Source organism: Ixodes scapularis, unplaced genomic scaffold (genome assembly GCF_016920785.2).
Source record: "Ixodes scapularis isolate PalLabHiFi unplaced genomic scaffold, ASM1692078v2 PGA_scaffold1__304_contigs__length_218370807, whole genome shotgun sequence".
Taxonomy (NCBI): Eukaryota; Metazoa; Arthropoda; class Arachnida; order Ixodida; family Ixodidae; genus Ixodes; species Ixodes scapularis.
In genome coordinates, this window is record NW_024609846.1 from 86,344,369 (window position 1) to 86,360,570 (window position 16,202).

The window sequence follows — 16,202 nt, forward strand, 5'->3', positions numbered from 1 at the left end:
AAGTATCACGAAACTGAAATGCCAGAATGGCTGTTAGAATATTGAATCGATAGTGAATTGCCAAAAAAAAAATTGGTGCACATCTTACATACAGGGCACTTCAAAGGAACTGTATAAAATGTTGTCTTAATGTACTGTGCTACAATTTACGACACTGGTGTCCGTAGGTGGTGAAATTTTCCATCCAAATTTCAATGAATGGCTTTACCTGAGAAGAAAGTTAAAAAATAGGAATGTCTTCTCCTTATCTGCAGCATTCGCCTAACGTCACAAGTCTGGCTGGTGAAACAGCCGACATACGGCCCCCTCGGTCAAAGCAGACGGTCTTTTAAAACCAAAAATGCTATGCGAGTATTTTATTTGTGAACTGCTGCTGCAGTTTATCAGCTGTTGCGACAATCAGATGTGTGCCATAAGCAAACAAACACCATATGTAGAGAAAAGCATTCAGACTTTTAAACTTTTACTCAATTAAGTTGTTTCTTTGAAAATGTAGCTCTCCAGATACATTACCACACTCCCTGCGGGCACCGCTGTTGCAAATTGTAGTGCAAAACGTTAAGAAACAGACTTGCATAGTTCCTTTCAAAGGGCTGCCCTGTTGAAGTGATTTCTTAGTCTAGTGTAAATGGTGTGCCGTCCTTCCTTCCCATGGACTTTTTTTCTGCCGCTGCCCGCTCAGCAGCATGACGGAGCCACGACATGCCTGCTTTTTCTATGTCCTTCTTAGTTGCCTTGGCTTCTTCCAAGTTTTGACGGTAGGTGAGGGTGCCTGCATATAAAAAAGTTGTTGTCAAGCTCAGCAAGATATTTTAGACTGGCAGAAAAAATGTGAGCTGCATTATGCAGTCAAGCTAACTGCCATATCAACAACTTCAGGCGAAGTATGCATAAGCAGAAACCAATTTCATTATTCTTGCAAACAAACCAAATGAGAAACACAACCCTTGAAGCAAATTTGTTTTGATGTGCCTGCGTCACTCTACAGCAGTAGCAATCAGTTCATTGAATGCCATTTCATTGACAGATCCTTCGACAGCCTCTTCTTCGCGACATAGCCTTGCATGTACCTCTTTGGTGGCCTGGATGTTGCTGGCATGTAATAAAGCGGAGCCTCTTTGCCGACATTCTGTTTCCGCCATCCCCATAACTATCCTAGCCTGCTAAGCCTTTGGCGATTCCGAACAGGCTTACCAAAGGCGGGAGCCGGAGGGGATGTTAAACTCCCAAGCGGAGTGAAGCAAGGGATGACAGTGCGCAACGCGGTCTGTTAGAATGCCTAGCTTGCCGGAATCAGCAAAATAAAGCCAAAAGTCCAATGCAATCCACCTAGCGAAATAGTAAGTGACTAGCTCAAGATGCTAGTAACTGGTACTACTCTCATGAACAGAAACTAGTTGCAAGCACTACTTCTAAATAAAAACTGGTGCTCAAAGTAGCCAGAACAGCTAGATGACGCAGCGGCATGTGCTTTGTGTAAGCAGTGTCAATGAAATGTGTGTCAATAAAAAGTTGTCAGTGAAACGTGCATCTATGAAATGATACAAAACCCTTCTACAGGTAGCCATCACATTCCTGGGCATTGATTATGTGGAAAAGCCGATCCACTTTACCTGAAGGCTACGTCTCGTGGATCTAGGACCTATACTGTGTACCATTTTAAAGAAATAAGAACATGTCTTTTTTTCTTCGGTGGTTGGTGGCGGGACAAGTGCAGGTGCCTGTTATAAACTGCTCTGCTGTATAAGAACATCAATGTAACACTGGGAAAAAAAACAGTGACTTACACACTGGAAAATATGCTAATTATTTCATTTGTTACACTCTTATATCAAGTTATATACCTAATTTTCCAAAAAGGTTTTGCACTATTCTTTTATATTAGACTTCAGTACATACTAAGAATTGCACTTGTGCAGGTTCAGATATCTAACTTACTACACAGGAGCTTGCAGATGTTGAGATCAGAAAACTTGTGTTTTCCCTTGGCGCCACACCAGCTGTACTCGGCTGCGACACTTGAAGATAGTATACTTCTCAAAATTCGGGTGGTCCGTTCTTTAGGTGTATCACCTCCTTGAACTAACATATGTTGTCTCTGGTAAAAAAGAATCAAAACAGCAATCAGATCAGAAATATGGGCTAACATTAAACTACTAACTCATTTAGAATTTTAAGCATATCACAATCTTAGTGTGGTTTCATAAGCATAGTGGTTCTCAAGCGTTTTATCACCACTGGCACATAAAGCATTCACATTGTTAAAACACTGAAAAATTTTCAAAATGTGCCGTAGTTCTAATAGCTATGTTGAGATATAAATTTTGATGGCATAGCAGGAACATCTTCCCTACGGATGCACATAAATCTTAGAAACAAAACCGCACGCTTAGAAGTATGGGCACTATGAGATCATTTCCGCCCAATTTTGACTCGCTTTCTCGGTACTGTAAGAGTGACCGACATATACACATGATGCAAATTAAAGTTAGGTATATCTAAACTTAAAAAATAAGATTTTATTGACAACACTGAAGTACCTTTTCAGGAATTCAGTCATGAAATGTGATTACTAACACGAAATTGTGTTCATGACCCTAATGAGCTTTTATTATAAGCTATGCTTGTAACTGAACTCTGGCACCTGGTAAGCAAACCTTTATCACCTGAATATTTACAAGATGGAGTTCCAAAAATACAGTTGCTCATAACAAAAAAAAAAGTTCAATCATGCATAGATGCAAAATACAGAGCTTAGTTTAGAATAACCATCATTTACCATACGAAGTCTTGCTCTCTTGTCGACCTCCAGCTCTTTGTCGAAGTGCACAAAGTCCTGTTCTGTAGAAAAAGGCAAGTCCGGCAGGCCCTCTGGATCAAGTGGGGCATCTTCGGTGTTTCTGAGCAGTAAGCTAAAGTACTTGGAGTGGGTCTGCTGTGTCACCTTGATGGAATTCAGTGCCAACAGGATCCTTTCCATAAACACTGAAATGGACAGAACAGAGCTCCATCTTGCAACCACAGTAGCATCCTCATTGCAGAACTGTTGACATAACATGAAATAGTAACTCTCCGTGATATAGCAAAGTTAAAGGAGTACGAAAGCAGTTTCTGAGAGTTTTTTTAGTGACAATAACTCAATCTAAGTGCTCCAAGCGTTCTGAAAACCCGAAATTACACAATCAGGCGGGGCCCATTTTCCTACTAAAAACGTGATTAAAGATTGTTACACGCCCCCTTCTCTGAGATGAATATTATTGTGAGGCAGCCAACAAGGGGCGCTTGTCAGCCAATTGCTAGCGATGGCTTTTCGTGCAGCAAACGAGTGGCGTGATTTCTGAACGTGTGGATCGGACTTCTTTTCAAAACAAACTATATTAGTACAAACAGTCAAAATCTCCACACATTCAAGTGTTTTCATTGCTCTAGTGTGTATAGTATGCATGTATTTCTGTTGCCTTGAGATACATAGGCAGTTTTGTAATTTGGCACTGGATATATTTATTAACTGGCAGCTATAAAATAACATCAAGAACAATCTTATTCAGAAACCACCTTAGTGCCTCTTTAAATAAAAACACTAAGATAAATACTGCTTCCTGACATATATTGTATGTTTTAGGAAAGCCATGCCCCTCACGACAACTCACACTCATTAGAAAAAAACGTTTCTAGACACAATACCTTTTCCGAATCGTCTTTGTCATGCACATAGCATAAGAAGTAGAAGCCCAAAAACCACTATCGCAAAATTTGTTTCTGATTGAAGATCTATATAGATATTACGTACCAGGCACTCGTGCATCTGTGTTTACCCGTCCAGTGCCAGGGTGAGACATGTTCATAGGGGTTACAGGTGCATCTGAAATTTTATAAAATGCTGTTCTTGTTACATCGAGTCGGTTCACAGGAGACCACTGGTCAAATCGGTTTAATCAATTCGGAGCCCGGCGTTCGTCAGCCCGCGCACCCCGAGCCTCGAGCGCTCAGTGCCCACGCTCCTCGAGTGGCCACGAGCTGATAAGCGCCAGTCTGTCAGTCAGTACATAACAGTTCTCAACTTTGATGTTATTTCAAAGGATATGAAAACTTTAGCATTCACAAAATAAAACTCACCGTGGTGTTGCTGCCACAGTGTTGCCGCCGCTAGAGGGACATCAGTGGCACGTGAAATTGAGAAGCAATTTTGTACAAAATGCTGAATGCTATAAAAATATTTAAAAAAGGTGAGAAAGAAATGAGTCAAATCTATCGAATGCCACTTAAGCTGCAGTCCTTTGTGGAGTCGACGCTGCCGACTCTCCAGTGTTGACAGCAGGAGATGCAACCAAAATTCGTTCTTCTACGATTCGATTGTAGACTTGCTGCAAGGGCCTTTCTGGTTTGCGTACATAGCTTTTGAGTTTACGCATGTAATTTTCGAATGGGAAAGCACTATAGTTGTGAAGAGGTCCATGAACTCTTACATCGCTTGCCACATGAATCAAGCCATGAACATTGTGAGAGACTGCATGTCTACCATATAGTGTTATGTAGGTCTCAACAAAATGCCTTAAGAGCCTTTCTGCATACCCTAAGTGCTCTCTACAAAGTAATGGGCTGCAAAGTATGGTGACTGCACAGTGAAGTGTCATGAAGTTGTCCATCAGAGGCTTGGGGATCCTTGACCTCAGCACCGCTGGCCCCGTGTAAAGTACAAGCAAGCGAAATTCTGACGCTTTCCACCTATCAATGTCGGACAAGCTGCGTGGCTTCCGAGACATGTCTGATGGTACATAGTGCCTCATTTCAATGTTAGCTCCCGACGCAGAATCTCTTGATGCACTTCCAATGCGGTAGGTTTTATCACCTTTCAGCCAAAGGAGTACAAGCTTGCGCACAACACCCAGACAGATGAGGTGCATATAGTCAAGTGGCACCTGGTCAACAATATCTATGGGAAGTTCTTTTAAGATAGTTTCCATGATGTGGTGGTCCTCTTGCTCTGCACGCCTAAAGCTAGCATTTGTTCGTAATGGAGCATCAAGATCAGGGAAGCACATTCGTCCCCGCACAAATTCTCCTTCAGTCGTGCACTTTGAGCAACTGAAGTAGCCGCTGTGCCCTTTGGTGCCAAGAATGTATGACTTGGCAGGTGCGTCGCAGATTATTGCTCCAACTTGCACTCGGAAGACCCTGTTGCCAATAGCAACACCTTCAGAGAGAACACCTTTCAGGTCAGACACAAATGGACTAAGGAAGACATTTGACTGAAGAGCCTTACACTGGCCATGATAGACACCAACTGGAAATGGGTCACTGCCTGCACAGTTAGCAGCTTGGCAGAGAATGGGCCAGAACTGATCCCGCGTGCTTTTCGTCAATGGTAGTCCATCTACATTCACATGAAGGATTATTGGATCCGGTATATTGCGCACAGGTTGCAGCGCTGCCCGGAGCCCCTCACTCAAGCCTAAATGGCAGTAATGGCCGGAATCCATGGGCCTCACATTATCAGTGACTCTTGGTGTAGACAAAAGTGCCCTGGCACATGTTGGGAGGTCTGAGAAACAAGAATGCGAGTGCAGTATCTTCAGGAGCTTTGCAACGGTATCATGAGGAACTGCCCCCTCTACGCTCCACCGCCGCAGCTTTTCCTTGAAACGTGAAACGTCGGATTCCTCTGATTCAGACAATTCATCCAACTCGACATTCCTTCGATTGTCTCTTTCTAAGTGGTGTTCACGACTGTAAGGCAATCCTTCCGAATCTACAGGGACGCCCTGTCTCGAGTGAATGGCGCTTGCACCGAAGACCGGTTCCGGAGTATCAGGCACAGTTTCAGAAAAACAGCACGTTGTCAGGACATCTTGCTGACACGAGAGACGTGATGGCTCTGCAATTAGTTCCGGCGATCCCGCGTGTTTTTGCGGCGCTCCTGCAACTAGTTCCGGCGACCCAGCGGGCCTTTCTACAGAAGCCTCATCCAAAGCTTCAGCTGAGCACATTGCATTTTCTCTACTAACTGACAGTATAAGTTTGAGATCGCTTTCCGCCGCACGACGAACGCGCCGATAAGCTGTTGTTCTGGGTAGAGCAGCCATATTGTCCATATCTACGATCTTCGAGTGGTTCGCCTTGTCTTGCAACAGCCAAGCTCTGCGAACGATGGAAATGTTGTAACACTTTCATTACTCGGCCTATGTCACTTAATACGGAGTATTAGCAAAGCGTTACTGTTGGCTATTGCGAGCGCAGTAGCCCTCTGGCCGCGCGCTGCTTCAAAGGGGGAGCGCGAGCCTCAATACCGCGGTCCCGCGGTGGCGGATCAGGGGACCGGTTTGGTAAAAATCCCGACTGTCGCTCCAAACAAAACGTGAAATCATACTTACTTCCTCCAGCCATGGTGGCTAGTGAGTTCTCACAGTTCTCAGGTTACCGCAGTAGCACGGCAGCACGGCAGCACTCCGGGCTGTAGTCGGCTGTAGGGCTGCAGCTTTCCCGCGCGCACGCTATTAATGATGATGATGATTGCACAGCGGTGGCGATTGAAAGCTCTGCCTGAATTACTTAATTTCACTAATATAATTATCTATGTTTTATTAAAAAAATAATTTGTAAAAATATATAAATATATGATATAAAAATTATTAATGTGAAATTAAAAATAGAAACTAACCGAGTTTTAGGACCGTTTCGGTTTCGCCATAGTTCCGCTTTCGAATGTATTTAAAGCGGTTCATTTTTTAACATAATTCTTGTGTGCCTGAGAATTTAAAAGAGCTGCCTTTAGGCTTTTTACTATCGCTCTTGCTCTTGGTGTCTGCGAAGAAACGCGAGTGATTCTGTTGGCGACAAGACTCAAGAAATACGATAGGTCGCTTTTTCTGTTTTTGGCTCCCTCCGTTCGCCGTGGTTGCACGCCGGCACATTTATTGCGGAGAAAGGGCAGTGCAATTTGTAGGGGCGCGTACGCCGACTGTACGGCAAGCGCGGATGATCAAAACCCAAAATAACTTGAAACTGATTTTTCTAACGGCTGAACCAAAAGCGACGATTGCAATACGAGCCACGATCTTGTGCGGTGACAGTGCCTAAAGCCGCTGCTGTAATCGTCAAAAAAAAAAAAAAAAATGCGTGTCCTGATCACAGTCGCGCTGGGACGTGTTCCGGATTATGCCGCCCCGGACATCCGTGGGACGTCCGCAGGACGTCAGCAATGGGACGTGGGACGTTCGCACGTTTTTAGGACGTCCGAGGGACGTTTGGTGTTGTCTGGGTATATGTGCTCGCAAACTGCGAAGCTCTATGCGAAGCTTCTCGCGTCCCGTCAAACCAAAACTATAGCGGCTGCCAGAAATTTCTCCGGTCAAGCAAAAAGAACGAAAGCCAACCGGCTCTTCCTTCCTCCGTACATCGACGTTGCGCTTGCGTTGCTTGCGTCATGGCCAGATCGGCCAGATCGCTTGCAGTTGAAGCAGTTGAAGGTTGAAGCAAAACCGAAACCAACTGCAATGTCACGTGTTCACATCGAAGACACGCTTTTTATATCCATTTTAACTGTTTTGAACGAATAATTGGACCCATGACTTTATTTGTGGTGTGTAAGAAACTATTATCAAGAGCCCTAAACTAAATGCAAACATGGGCGACATGAGGGAAGCCGCATTGCCATCGACCAGAAAATGGCGGCGAGCCACGGTAAGCGCGGGTTTCGCTAGGTTTCGCCAACGTCCCGCGACATGGCGTAATTGCTTTTTGTGCTTATCTGTTTCCGAGACATGTTTCTTTCCGCGGCATTTGTCTCGACGGTCCTTTCTAAGTGTGTCCCCAAGCATTCCGGTGCTTCGATAGCCGGCAATGCCGCGGTCGTCGCCGGAGGCGATGCGTGTTATCGAGGTCGGCAACACGGTTATGCGTGTATGACCGAACCAAAACACGTTTTTTACAACCTCGCATGATATCTGAACGTATTATCCGTTACTCATCGTGTAAATTTATGGTAATTTGTGTAAATAGCGTGTTTTTCACCCCAAATATTCACCAAATACACGGCACTTGCTAACAGTGTACACCGGCGCTGAAGCACCGACCGCCTCCTCCGCTCCGGCGTCATTCATCATGTAGTCTGTCTGGTCGTCTGCCCTGTGGTCACAGGCCATTGTGACATACGTCTTGACGCAGTCCGCTGCCTCGTGACCATAACGGTGACTGACAGCGCAGCAGAGCGGGCCCGTCCACACCAGAGCGGGCGCGTACTGACACAACAACGAGCACCTTAAACCTTTCCAGGTGGAGCTCGTGGGTGAGGCTTTCGACAATGTAACATTCCTTGAGGGTCAGGCGTACACTGTGGGTGTTGGATTCGATAGACTCGAATTTCCTTCCCAAAAGAGGTCCCTGGTTAGCTCAGAGACCTTGTCGTAAGGCTCCACCTCCCTTTTCACCTTGCGATTCGGGACGTCGTACGGGACCCAGTGAAGTCTGACCTACACGGCCGTGTTCGCCGGGTCGATGACGACGCACCGCATCCCCCCCCCCCCCCCCTTCCCCTTTGACCCACCTTGATGGTCAGTTCCTTAGCATCGACCAGTCTTTGCTTGGCAGCTAGTGAACGCATTCTCAGCACACAGACGTGGTTCATCTGCCGGGGCCCGGCATTCGCCAGGTCTTTCATCCCGACCAGCCGCTCGAGTTAATGACGAGAATCTTGCACCCGGTAGGGCCTTCCTTTTACATCACAACGCAGGAAGACCACATTGACAGTCACTCACCCAGTAGGCAGTTGAGGCAGAATAATCTGGTAATTCGCAGCGATTGCAAGGACAGACCTGAGATGTCCGTTATCACCGCTCCGTCGGAGATCGTGATCACGTAACCTTTCGCTACGGCGGACGGAAGTGGACCCATATCACGACAAGTAGCCGTTAGTTGAGATACCTTTTGACGGGAAAGCCCCTGCGGGGCATTCGCTCTCCATCAGGCGGAGAGCAACTTGGCACCCTTTTTACATTCGAAAGAATAAACAAGAAGGACGGAGCACAAAACACATCATTCAACTAGCAAGAAACAAGAACAAAATACCCCCCCCCCCCCCCCCCCCATAAAGCGACAATATATTTTGGATGGGGAGAGATACAAATTTCGACGATAGAAAAGTATCAGATGGGGAAAGGAGATAAAACTAAGATGCATTCATTTTGTATTTGAAATATGAGACTAAAAGCTTAAAAACCCAGCGTCATGTCGGTGTGTGAAGCAGTCTGAAAAGTTCAGGTTTAAAAAAATTCAACTTGATAAGAAATTGAACTTCATAAAACCTGAACTTTCCAGAGAAACTATTTCAAGATTCCACATAGTGTACTTACACGAACTAGATAATGTTTTAAATATCTGTTAACCTCAAAGCTAATCATGATTTTGCCACAAAGCTACAGCATAACACTTTGATAGTTGTTGAACGGAAGCAAGTGGTTAGCGTTAAATAACTATGTACTAATGAACAGACGGACAAAGACGACACATTCTAACTGCTTTCAAAACATTCAACGAAATTCTCAAGCTGCTGAGAGTCGATGGACTTTTTTTGTTTCCAGACTTGTGTTGATGTGTTTTCTGATCGTTCTATTGAGACTAACTGGGCGTTATTTAAAGAAAAGGTTTCTTCACTTTCAAGTAAATACATTATTCCTGTACGAACTATACGAAATTGTGCCCGGTCCCCTTGGTTTAATGGAACTCCCAGAAAACTCTAAAACAAAAAGAAAATATTGTTCTGGGCCACAAAACTTTCTGTGGATTCCATTGCTGAACATCGCTTGGCAGCGTATTTTTCAGCCGCTGCTATATACGAGGCAGTTATTAAAGAGGCTAAACTTCGTTTCTTCAACAATACCTTGCCCTTCATGTTGCGCAGCAATCCTCAGCAATTTGGGAATACTGTAAACCATTCGAAGAAAATCGCCCTACAGCTAAGAAACATTGACGGTGAAATGGTAGAAACAAGCGAATGTGCAGCTTTAATAAACAAAATGTTCACGAAGTCCTTTTCTAGTGTAGATGACTCTCATTATACAAATTTAAGCCGGCCGAGTATTGATACCATGGACCCCATTGACGTTGAATGTACCTGAATTGTGAGAATTATTGATAATTTAAAAGTTTCGTCATCAAGTGGTGTGGATAATATTAACTCGAAGTTTCTAACGAAATACTTCAATTTACTCCTCTATTATTTTGACTGAACTTTTTCGGCAATCGCTTGAACTCGGTACCACCCCGGAAGACTGGAGAGTGGGGAAGGTGATCCATATCGATAAAAGTGGCGATAAATCCTACCCTAGTAATTACCGTCCAATCTCGTTAACAAGCATTCCTTGCAAAATTTCTTAACGCGCATGCATTTTTCACTCCTGCTCAACACGGCTTCAGGAAACAGTTTTCATGTGAATCTCAACTTTGGACACTTACTCACAATATCCATACCTCACTGGATCGTTAATCTCAGGTTGATTGCATATTCTCGGACTTTGCTAAAGCATTCGACACTGCTTCACATAGGCTCCTTTTGTATAAACTAAGTACACTCAACATTGATAGTCAATTATTGGCTTGGATAAAATCCTTTCTATCTTATCGCTCCCAATTTGTTCATGTCAACGACAATAACTCGCACTCCTGCCCCGTAACTTAGGGTGTCCCACAAGGTTCTGTTTTAGGTCCTATTTTGTTCCTAATCTTCATTAATGACCTCCCAGCACATGTCTCATCAACCACTGGTCTCTTCGCGGACGATTGCGTCATTTACTCTCAAATAACTAATGATTCTGATGTTCAATCACTACAGACGGACCTTAACAATATTTCGCGCTGGTGTAATAAATGAAAGATGAAGCTCAATAATGAGAAGTGCAAATCCATGAGAGCCTCACTTCAAAATAAGACCTGTCAGTCTAACTACATCGGCAATGTTTTACTGGAACCCGTAACATCATATAAGTATCTTGGCATATACATAAATAACAACCTTTCTTTGTACACTCACATTGAATATGTAACTACAGCTAACCGCATGCTAGGCTTTAGTAAAAGAAATTTCTCTTTGACTTCCCTGTCCTTAAAACTGCTTATTTATAAATCGTTACTCAGTAGTAAACTAGAATACGCTGCTGCCATTTGGGATCCGGCCAAATCACTTGCATTATTGCTTGAAGCCGTTCGAAAGCGTTCCGTCCAATTGATTTTACATAACTTTCATCGCAAATCCAGCGTGACTGAAATGAAAAACACTTTGGGCCCGCCTATCCACTCTCTTCGCAGAAAAGTATCCAGACTATCTTGTTTTATAAAGTTTATCATTATAACCCGCACTTACAACTTTTGATAACTGAACCCTCTTACGTTTTTTTCGCGTATCGATCATCGAAATAAAGTAGCTATCCCCCTTGTCACAGATCAAGTTTTCACCAGTCTTTGATACCAATGACATCTTTGGATTGAAATCGCTTTCCCACTCACATCTTCGACATAGTTGAAAGTGCCGAGTTTAAAGATGCCGTTTGTAACAATGTAATCTGTTTACTATTTCTGTTAATTTTTCGTATTTTACGTTGTAATTTCCACCAATGTAATTTCACTACGGGACTGACAGTGTCAGTAAATGAAATACATGAAGTGAGTTTAGAGTGAAATTTTGTATAGAAACACGAAAAGGAAGCTCCGGTGCTAGCGGGATCAGCAGAAAGCGTACAAAAAAAAAGAAAAAAAAAAAAAAGCTAAAGGTTAGCATGAGGCTACGGCGGCGGTCCCCTGATACCAGGTGATACCATGCCAAGTTGCTGTAGAGCGACTATACTTGCCTTGTGCAGGGATTTTGTTGACATTGGCTTTTAGACAAAAAGATTCAATCCTTGTGTAAGAAAAAAAAAATTCCAAGCAAGATTAGTTTTTGCTGTAATACAAAGAAAATTTGTTACACTTTCTGAAACGAAGCGTTAAAAAGAAAGGTGTGTGTGTGTGTGTGTGTGTGTGTGTGTGTGTGTGTGTGTGTGTGTGTGTGTGTGTGTGTGTGTGTGTGTGTGTGTGTGTGTTTAGGGGAGGATCAATGGGGGAGGCGGACCTAAATCACTATGCTTCACCTAGCAAACATGTGGGTGATTGACTGTTTTGTGCAGCTATTGAGTTTATTTGAATGCACTTTGATCACACACCAAGTATTTATTAGTCTCAAAGATACTAGAAATGTGAAGACATTTTGACAACGTTCCGTAGAGAAAGAGAAAGAGAGAAAATGAATGAAGGTTGTGAAGAGATGTGACGTCTCCTTACAAATAATGCGGCGTATATAGCGAACATAAAGGCGGGGCCAAAATCAACGCCTGGTGCTAATTTGCCCCAACCACCAGAACCTAATTTTGTTCTCTTGAATACAAGAATAAGCCACAGATCATTTTCACCTGTACCAGATTTGCGCCGCCACACTTGACCTTCTGCCGCCTCGCCGAGATGACCGACCACCAAGATGAGCACGGACAAAATCAATACAAAAGCACGCTTTGAGGTCAAGGGCACTGCGATGTCTGGAAGGTAAACAAATACTTGTGTAACCCCAGTGAAGAAGCAAAGCGAACAGAAATAAAGAAAACAAAAACGAAGGCCAGTTATGGCGCCGCCCATACACAGCAAACGAAAACGTATATAGACCTTTTCTGTGTACTCTCGTCCCAAGCCACCTAATAGGCGTATCCGGTATGGGCGACGAAAAAATACTTAAACGTTTCAACCTGAAAATAGTAAAAAAATAGAGGGGAGGCAAAACAAGAATGGGTGACGGTTACGCTTATCTCCTAAATGCCTTCTATTTGCGTGGCAAAGGCAAAACAATGTTTTCGCCCATACTGGAAGTGACGTTAATTCAAGATGGCGGCGCCCTTGCAGAAAAGGTCTATACCTTGCGTGTCCACACTCTCAGAAAAAAAAAAAAGGGTATAGTCTCACACCCCTTGTCCCATATACGACTCTCCAAAACTTGAGTTGGACGTACAGCGCGCTGAAGTCGCGAACCGTCGTTCCTAACTTTCACATGTGGCTTGATAACCGAGTGGTACAACCTATTGAAATAGCTAATGTGCGTGTTGTTGACAAGAAAACAAGTAATTAGGGTTTTCTTGGTATTACTGCAAAACCTCAGTGTTTCTCTTCTGCAGTCTTTGATACGTGCTTCAGCTGTTTAATGAGGTTTATCTCGCCGTTCTCGATCACCTCGTAAAAGTTGAGGCCGTCAGTTCGACGTCAGCACACTGTACGTCGAAATGAAGCTTTGGGGTGTCTTATATGGGACAAGGGGTGTAAGCCTATACCTGTTTTTTTTTTTTTTTTTTTTCTGAGAGTGCACAATTGTTTACTATAGTGAGATATCGTAAGACTTGATTATTTTTCGCCCACACGTATACGGCAGCAGCATAATTTCCTTCTTGGCGAGGATGTTATCGCGGGACAAAGCGCAATCTTTGAACACGGGGATCAATCTCTGCTAGGTCTACGGAACCTATGATGTCTAGCTGGTCCTGGTATTCGGGAAAAACGTTGAACTTCTGCAGCAGTGTTGTGGTGTACAAGAACAGCTGGGCGTTGCCTAGAACCTGGCCTGGACAATTTCTTCTGCCTAGAAAAAATAAATGAAGTATGACCGGAGGTATAACAGCATTTCAATAAACGTAAACAACCCCAAGGTAATAAAATCACTATACTTAGTGCTAAAACAAACTGCATACTGGTTCCTACGTGCTCCATTGTCAAGCCTTTTGTTAAAGACCTGTTCATTTTCTTTCGCGTTTTCACTTCAACAGACAATTTTGGGCGGCGTTGTAATAAAGAATGAGCAACAAAATGGCGACTGGAAACTAAAATCCATCGTCCTCTGAGAGTATAATACAGCACCAATAACATTCATGACGTGAATCATCTGAGAGTCGTCATTAATCGTCCACTTTTCGTATCATCGCTGATGGCGCTCGAACATCAAAATTTCAATCATTAAGGAGTGTTCAGTACGCAGCCAGTCCCCGGATTTTTTTATACTTAAGCTGAATGTATTTTTATAAGGGATATTAATCTTTAAAATGTATCAAGATTGTAATGTCTAGCTTAACATGATTTTTTTTATCAATTCGTTTTTATTAGAGAACGATATACCATACGACGCATGACAGTTATAGGAGGCACTTACGCACACGGGTTCTATTTATTTTTGTATTCGACCTTGTAAGAAACTAAAGGTTGGACATAGTTTTACAAAGTAAAGTAGTACGTACAACGTGCATTTATTAAAAATAGTTTGTATTATCGAGAAATAAAGTTTAGAACGCACAATCTACAGAAAGTTTCATTAGGATCGAACATAAATAGCATCTCGAACAAATGACCTGGTAAAACTAAGTAAAACGTTATTTTTCGGCAACTGCTTTTTGACAGAACTAGCGCATTTGAAAGACGCCATCTTCTAAATGGAATCCTCGCCTAAAAACAAACAAATTATGTGAAGCATGTTTTTGGTTTTATTAAGGGGAGAATAATTTATTCATTAAAAATTTAAAGACGATCGCCCATAGGTGGCTGTTTTTTATTTTGATTTGTTTGTGAATGAAGAAATTACTAGCTCTGTAGAACTGTAAATGTCTAGCTGTTAACAATGACCCATATAGTCACTTTTGATTTCCATGAATGAATATGTCATACGAAATGGTGGAATATCAAGGTAGGGAGACTGGTTTGTCATTGCACGACGAATGTCTAACATCTGAATAGTTCTTTTTTTGTTTTTGTTTTTGTTTTTGAAGTGACGGCATATTAATAAGAGGAAATCTTAAAATATATTTTCAAAAATTAGGCGGACTACACGGCTTTAACAACTTCGTCAAATTAATTTTGTAATTTGTCAAAATTACATTATTGAGTAAACTGTTTTGAAAACATTTTTATTATCAATAGCTTGACTTTGTTTGCTCATAACAGATTCTAGGAAATTATATCTCTGGATTCTACTTACCGACTCCGAATGGTACGAAGCAGTCCTCGTTCTTTTCGAGCAATTTGCCGTCACTCGTCATGAATCTTGTTGGGTCAAATTCGTCGGGATTGTTCCAGTAAGCCGGATTTTTGTGCACCGCCCTCAAATTTAAGAAAACAATGGTGCCCTTAGGAATGAAGTATTCGCCGATAAAGGTGTCTTTTAGTATTCTGCAAGATAGAAAAAACAAAACATGTTCAATAACCCCCCCAAAAAAAAAAAAAAAAAAAAAACAAGAAACGAATTCAAAGCGATGCCGCCCCAAAATCTAAATTTTAGAGAATATTAGTAGTTATCTGAAACTGTTTATTTAAATAATGGCAGCTGCCTATTAAACTGTCACATGCACAATCGCATTGTAGGAGAAGCGGTGCGTTCATGAGATGTGTGTTGTTGGCACAATTTGATTATTAACGGGACGTCACGTGGCACAGTGTCATGTGACACTGTGACGACATCACATTACCCGACTTCACTCGATGTTCTCAAGTGACACGAGTGGTAGTGTCACTTGAAGTAAAAGACAAGAGACGCTGTGACATAACGCAATGTCACGTTACACCGTGAAGTCACTAACGGCACGTTCTGAAGTGACGTATGTAATGTCACGTGGCAGTATGTTCCGTGACATTGTGACACCATATTACCTGACGTAAGGCGACGTGGTCACATGACGAAGGCACATGTATTTTCTATGCAATCCCATAAAATCAGCTGTCATTGGCATAGCTTTGCTGCAGGGTGCATAGTTTTTGCAGCACACATTTAAAAACACAAAATTTGTTGACCTCGTTAAGAACAATAAGGCACAGTTTACAGCATGTGGTAACTAAGTCGAAGAACTTGTAGTTGGGCTAGTTAGTGAACGTTTGAAATCATGGTGTAAGGCGCAATAAACAACGGACACGAGGGAGAAACCAGACATACAGGCGCCACTCATAACTATATTTGAAAAGTGACTACGCCGCGTGCAAGTCTGGTTTACATTTTATTTTATCTTTACGGTACAGTCGTCATTTCGAAGGGCGGAACATCTTGTATTGGTGAGATCATAGTTTGCTTTCATTACACCATTGGAAAATCGTGAACTTCTTCGAGATTAAAATGTTTTCATTGTTTCATCTTCCATACTCTATACCAGGGTTGGCCAGACTGA

The 16,202-nt window shown here is 42.7% G+C and overlaps 3 protein-coding genes across 4 annotated transcripts in view; all 3 read right to left on the reverse strand.

Annotated features, from left to right (window-relative positions):
* Nucleotides 1-402: 402 nt before the first annotated feature.
* LOC121836104 lies at nt 403-4,154 on the reverse strand. Of its 2 annotated transcripts, XM_042290830.1 has the most exons (5): nt 4,117-4,154; nt 3,791-3,862; nt 2,780-2,985; nt 1,939-2,098; nt 403-772 (listed from the first exon to the last, which is right to left on the reverse strand). In XM_042290830.1, exons 2-5 carry the CDS (start codon nt 3,843-3,845, stop codon nt 615-617), a joined length of 579 nt encoding a protein of 192 aa, XP_042146764.1. In that variant the 5' UTR covers nt 3,846-3,862; nt 4,117-4,154; the 3' UTR covers nt 403-614. The 2 variants fall into 2 exon arrangements, with proteins under 2 accessions (XP_042146764.1, XP_042146765.1); XM_042290831.1 differs by lacking the exon at nt 3,791-3,862 and having other exon boundaries at nt 4,117-4,136.
* Nucleotides 4,155-4,262: 108 nt separating this feature from the next.
* On the reverse strand, nt 4,263-4,964 carry LOC121835771. Its single transcript, XM_042290260.1, has one exon. It carries the CDS (start codon nt 4,962-4,964, stop codon nt 4,263-4,265), a length of 702 nt encoding a protein of 233 aa, XP_042146194.1.
* An 8,499-nt stretch (nt 4,965-13,463) lies between these two features.
* The window catches only part of LOC8052798 (cytochrome P450 2J2-like), a 30,131-nt gene continuing 27,392 nt past the window's right edge, over nt 13,464-16,202 (reverse strand). The window contains exons 8-9 of the mRNA XM_042290261.1: nt 15,026-15,216; nt 13,464-13,642 (exon numbers count right to left, since the gene is read on the reverse strand). Of these exons, the coding sequence (XP_042146195.1) occupies nt 13,464-13,642; nt 15,026-15,216 (370 nt within the window). The remainder of the gene's footprint in view (nt 13,643-15,025; nt 15,217-16,202) is intronic.

Coding starts and splice junctions, on each gene's coding strand:
- LOC121836104 (XM_042290830.1), bottom strand. CDS start 3,845: ATGAACATGTCTCACCCTGGCACTGGACGGGTAAACACAGATGCACGA. Junction 2,099..2,779: donor AGAGAGCAAGACTTCGTATG/GTAAATGATGGT, acceptor CTTTTTTACCAG/AGACAACATATGTTAGTTCA. Junction 773..1,938: donor CATCTGCAAGCTCCTGTGTA/GTAAGTTAGATA, acceptor TTTTATATGCAG/GCACCCTCACCTACCGTCAA.
- LOC121835771 (XM_042290260.1), bottom strand. CDS start 4,964: ATGGAAACTATCTTAAAAGAACTTCCCATAGATATTGTTGACCAGGTG.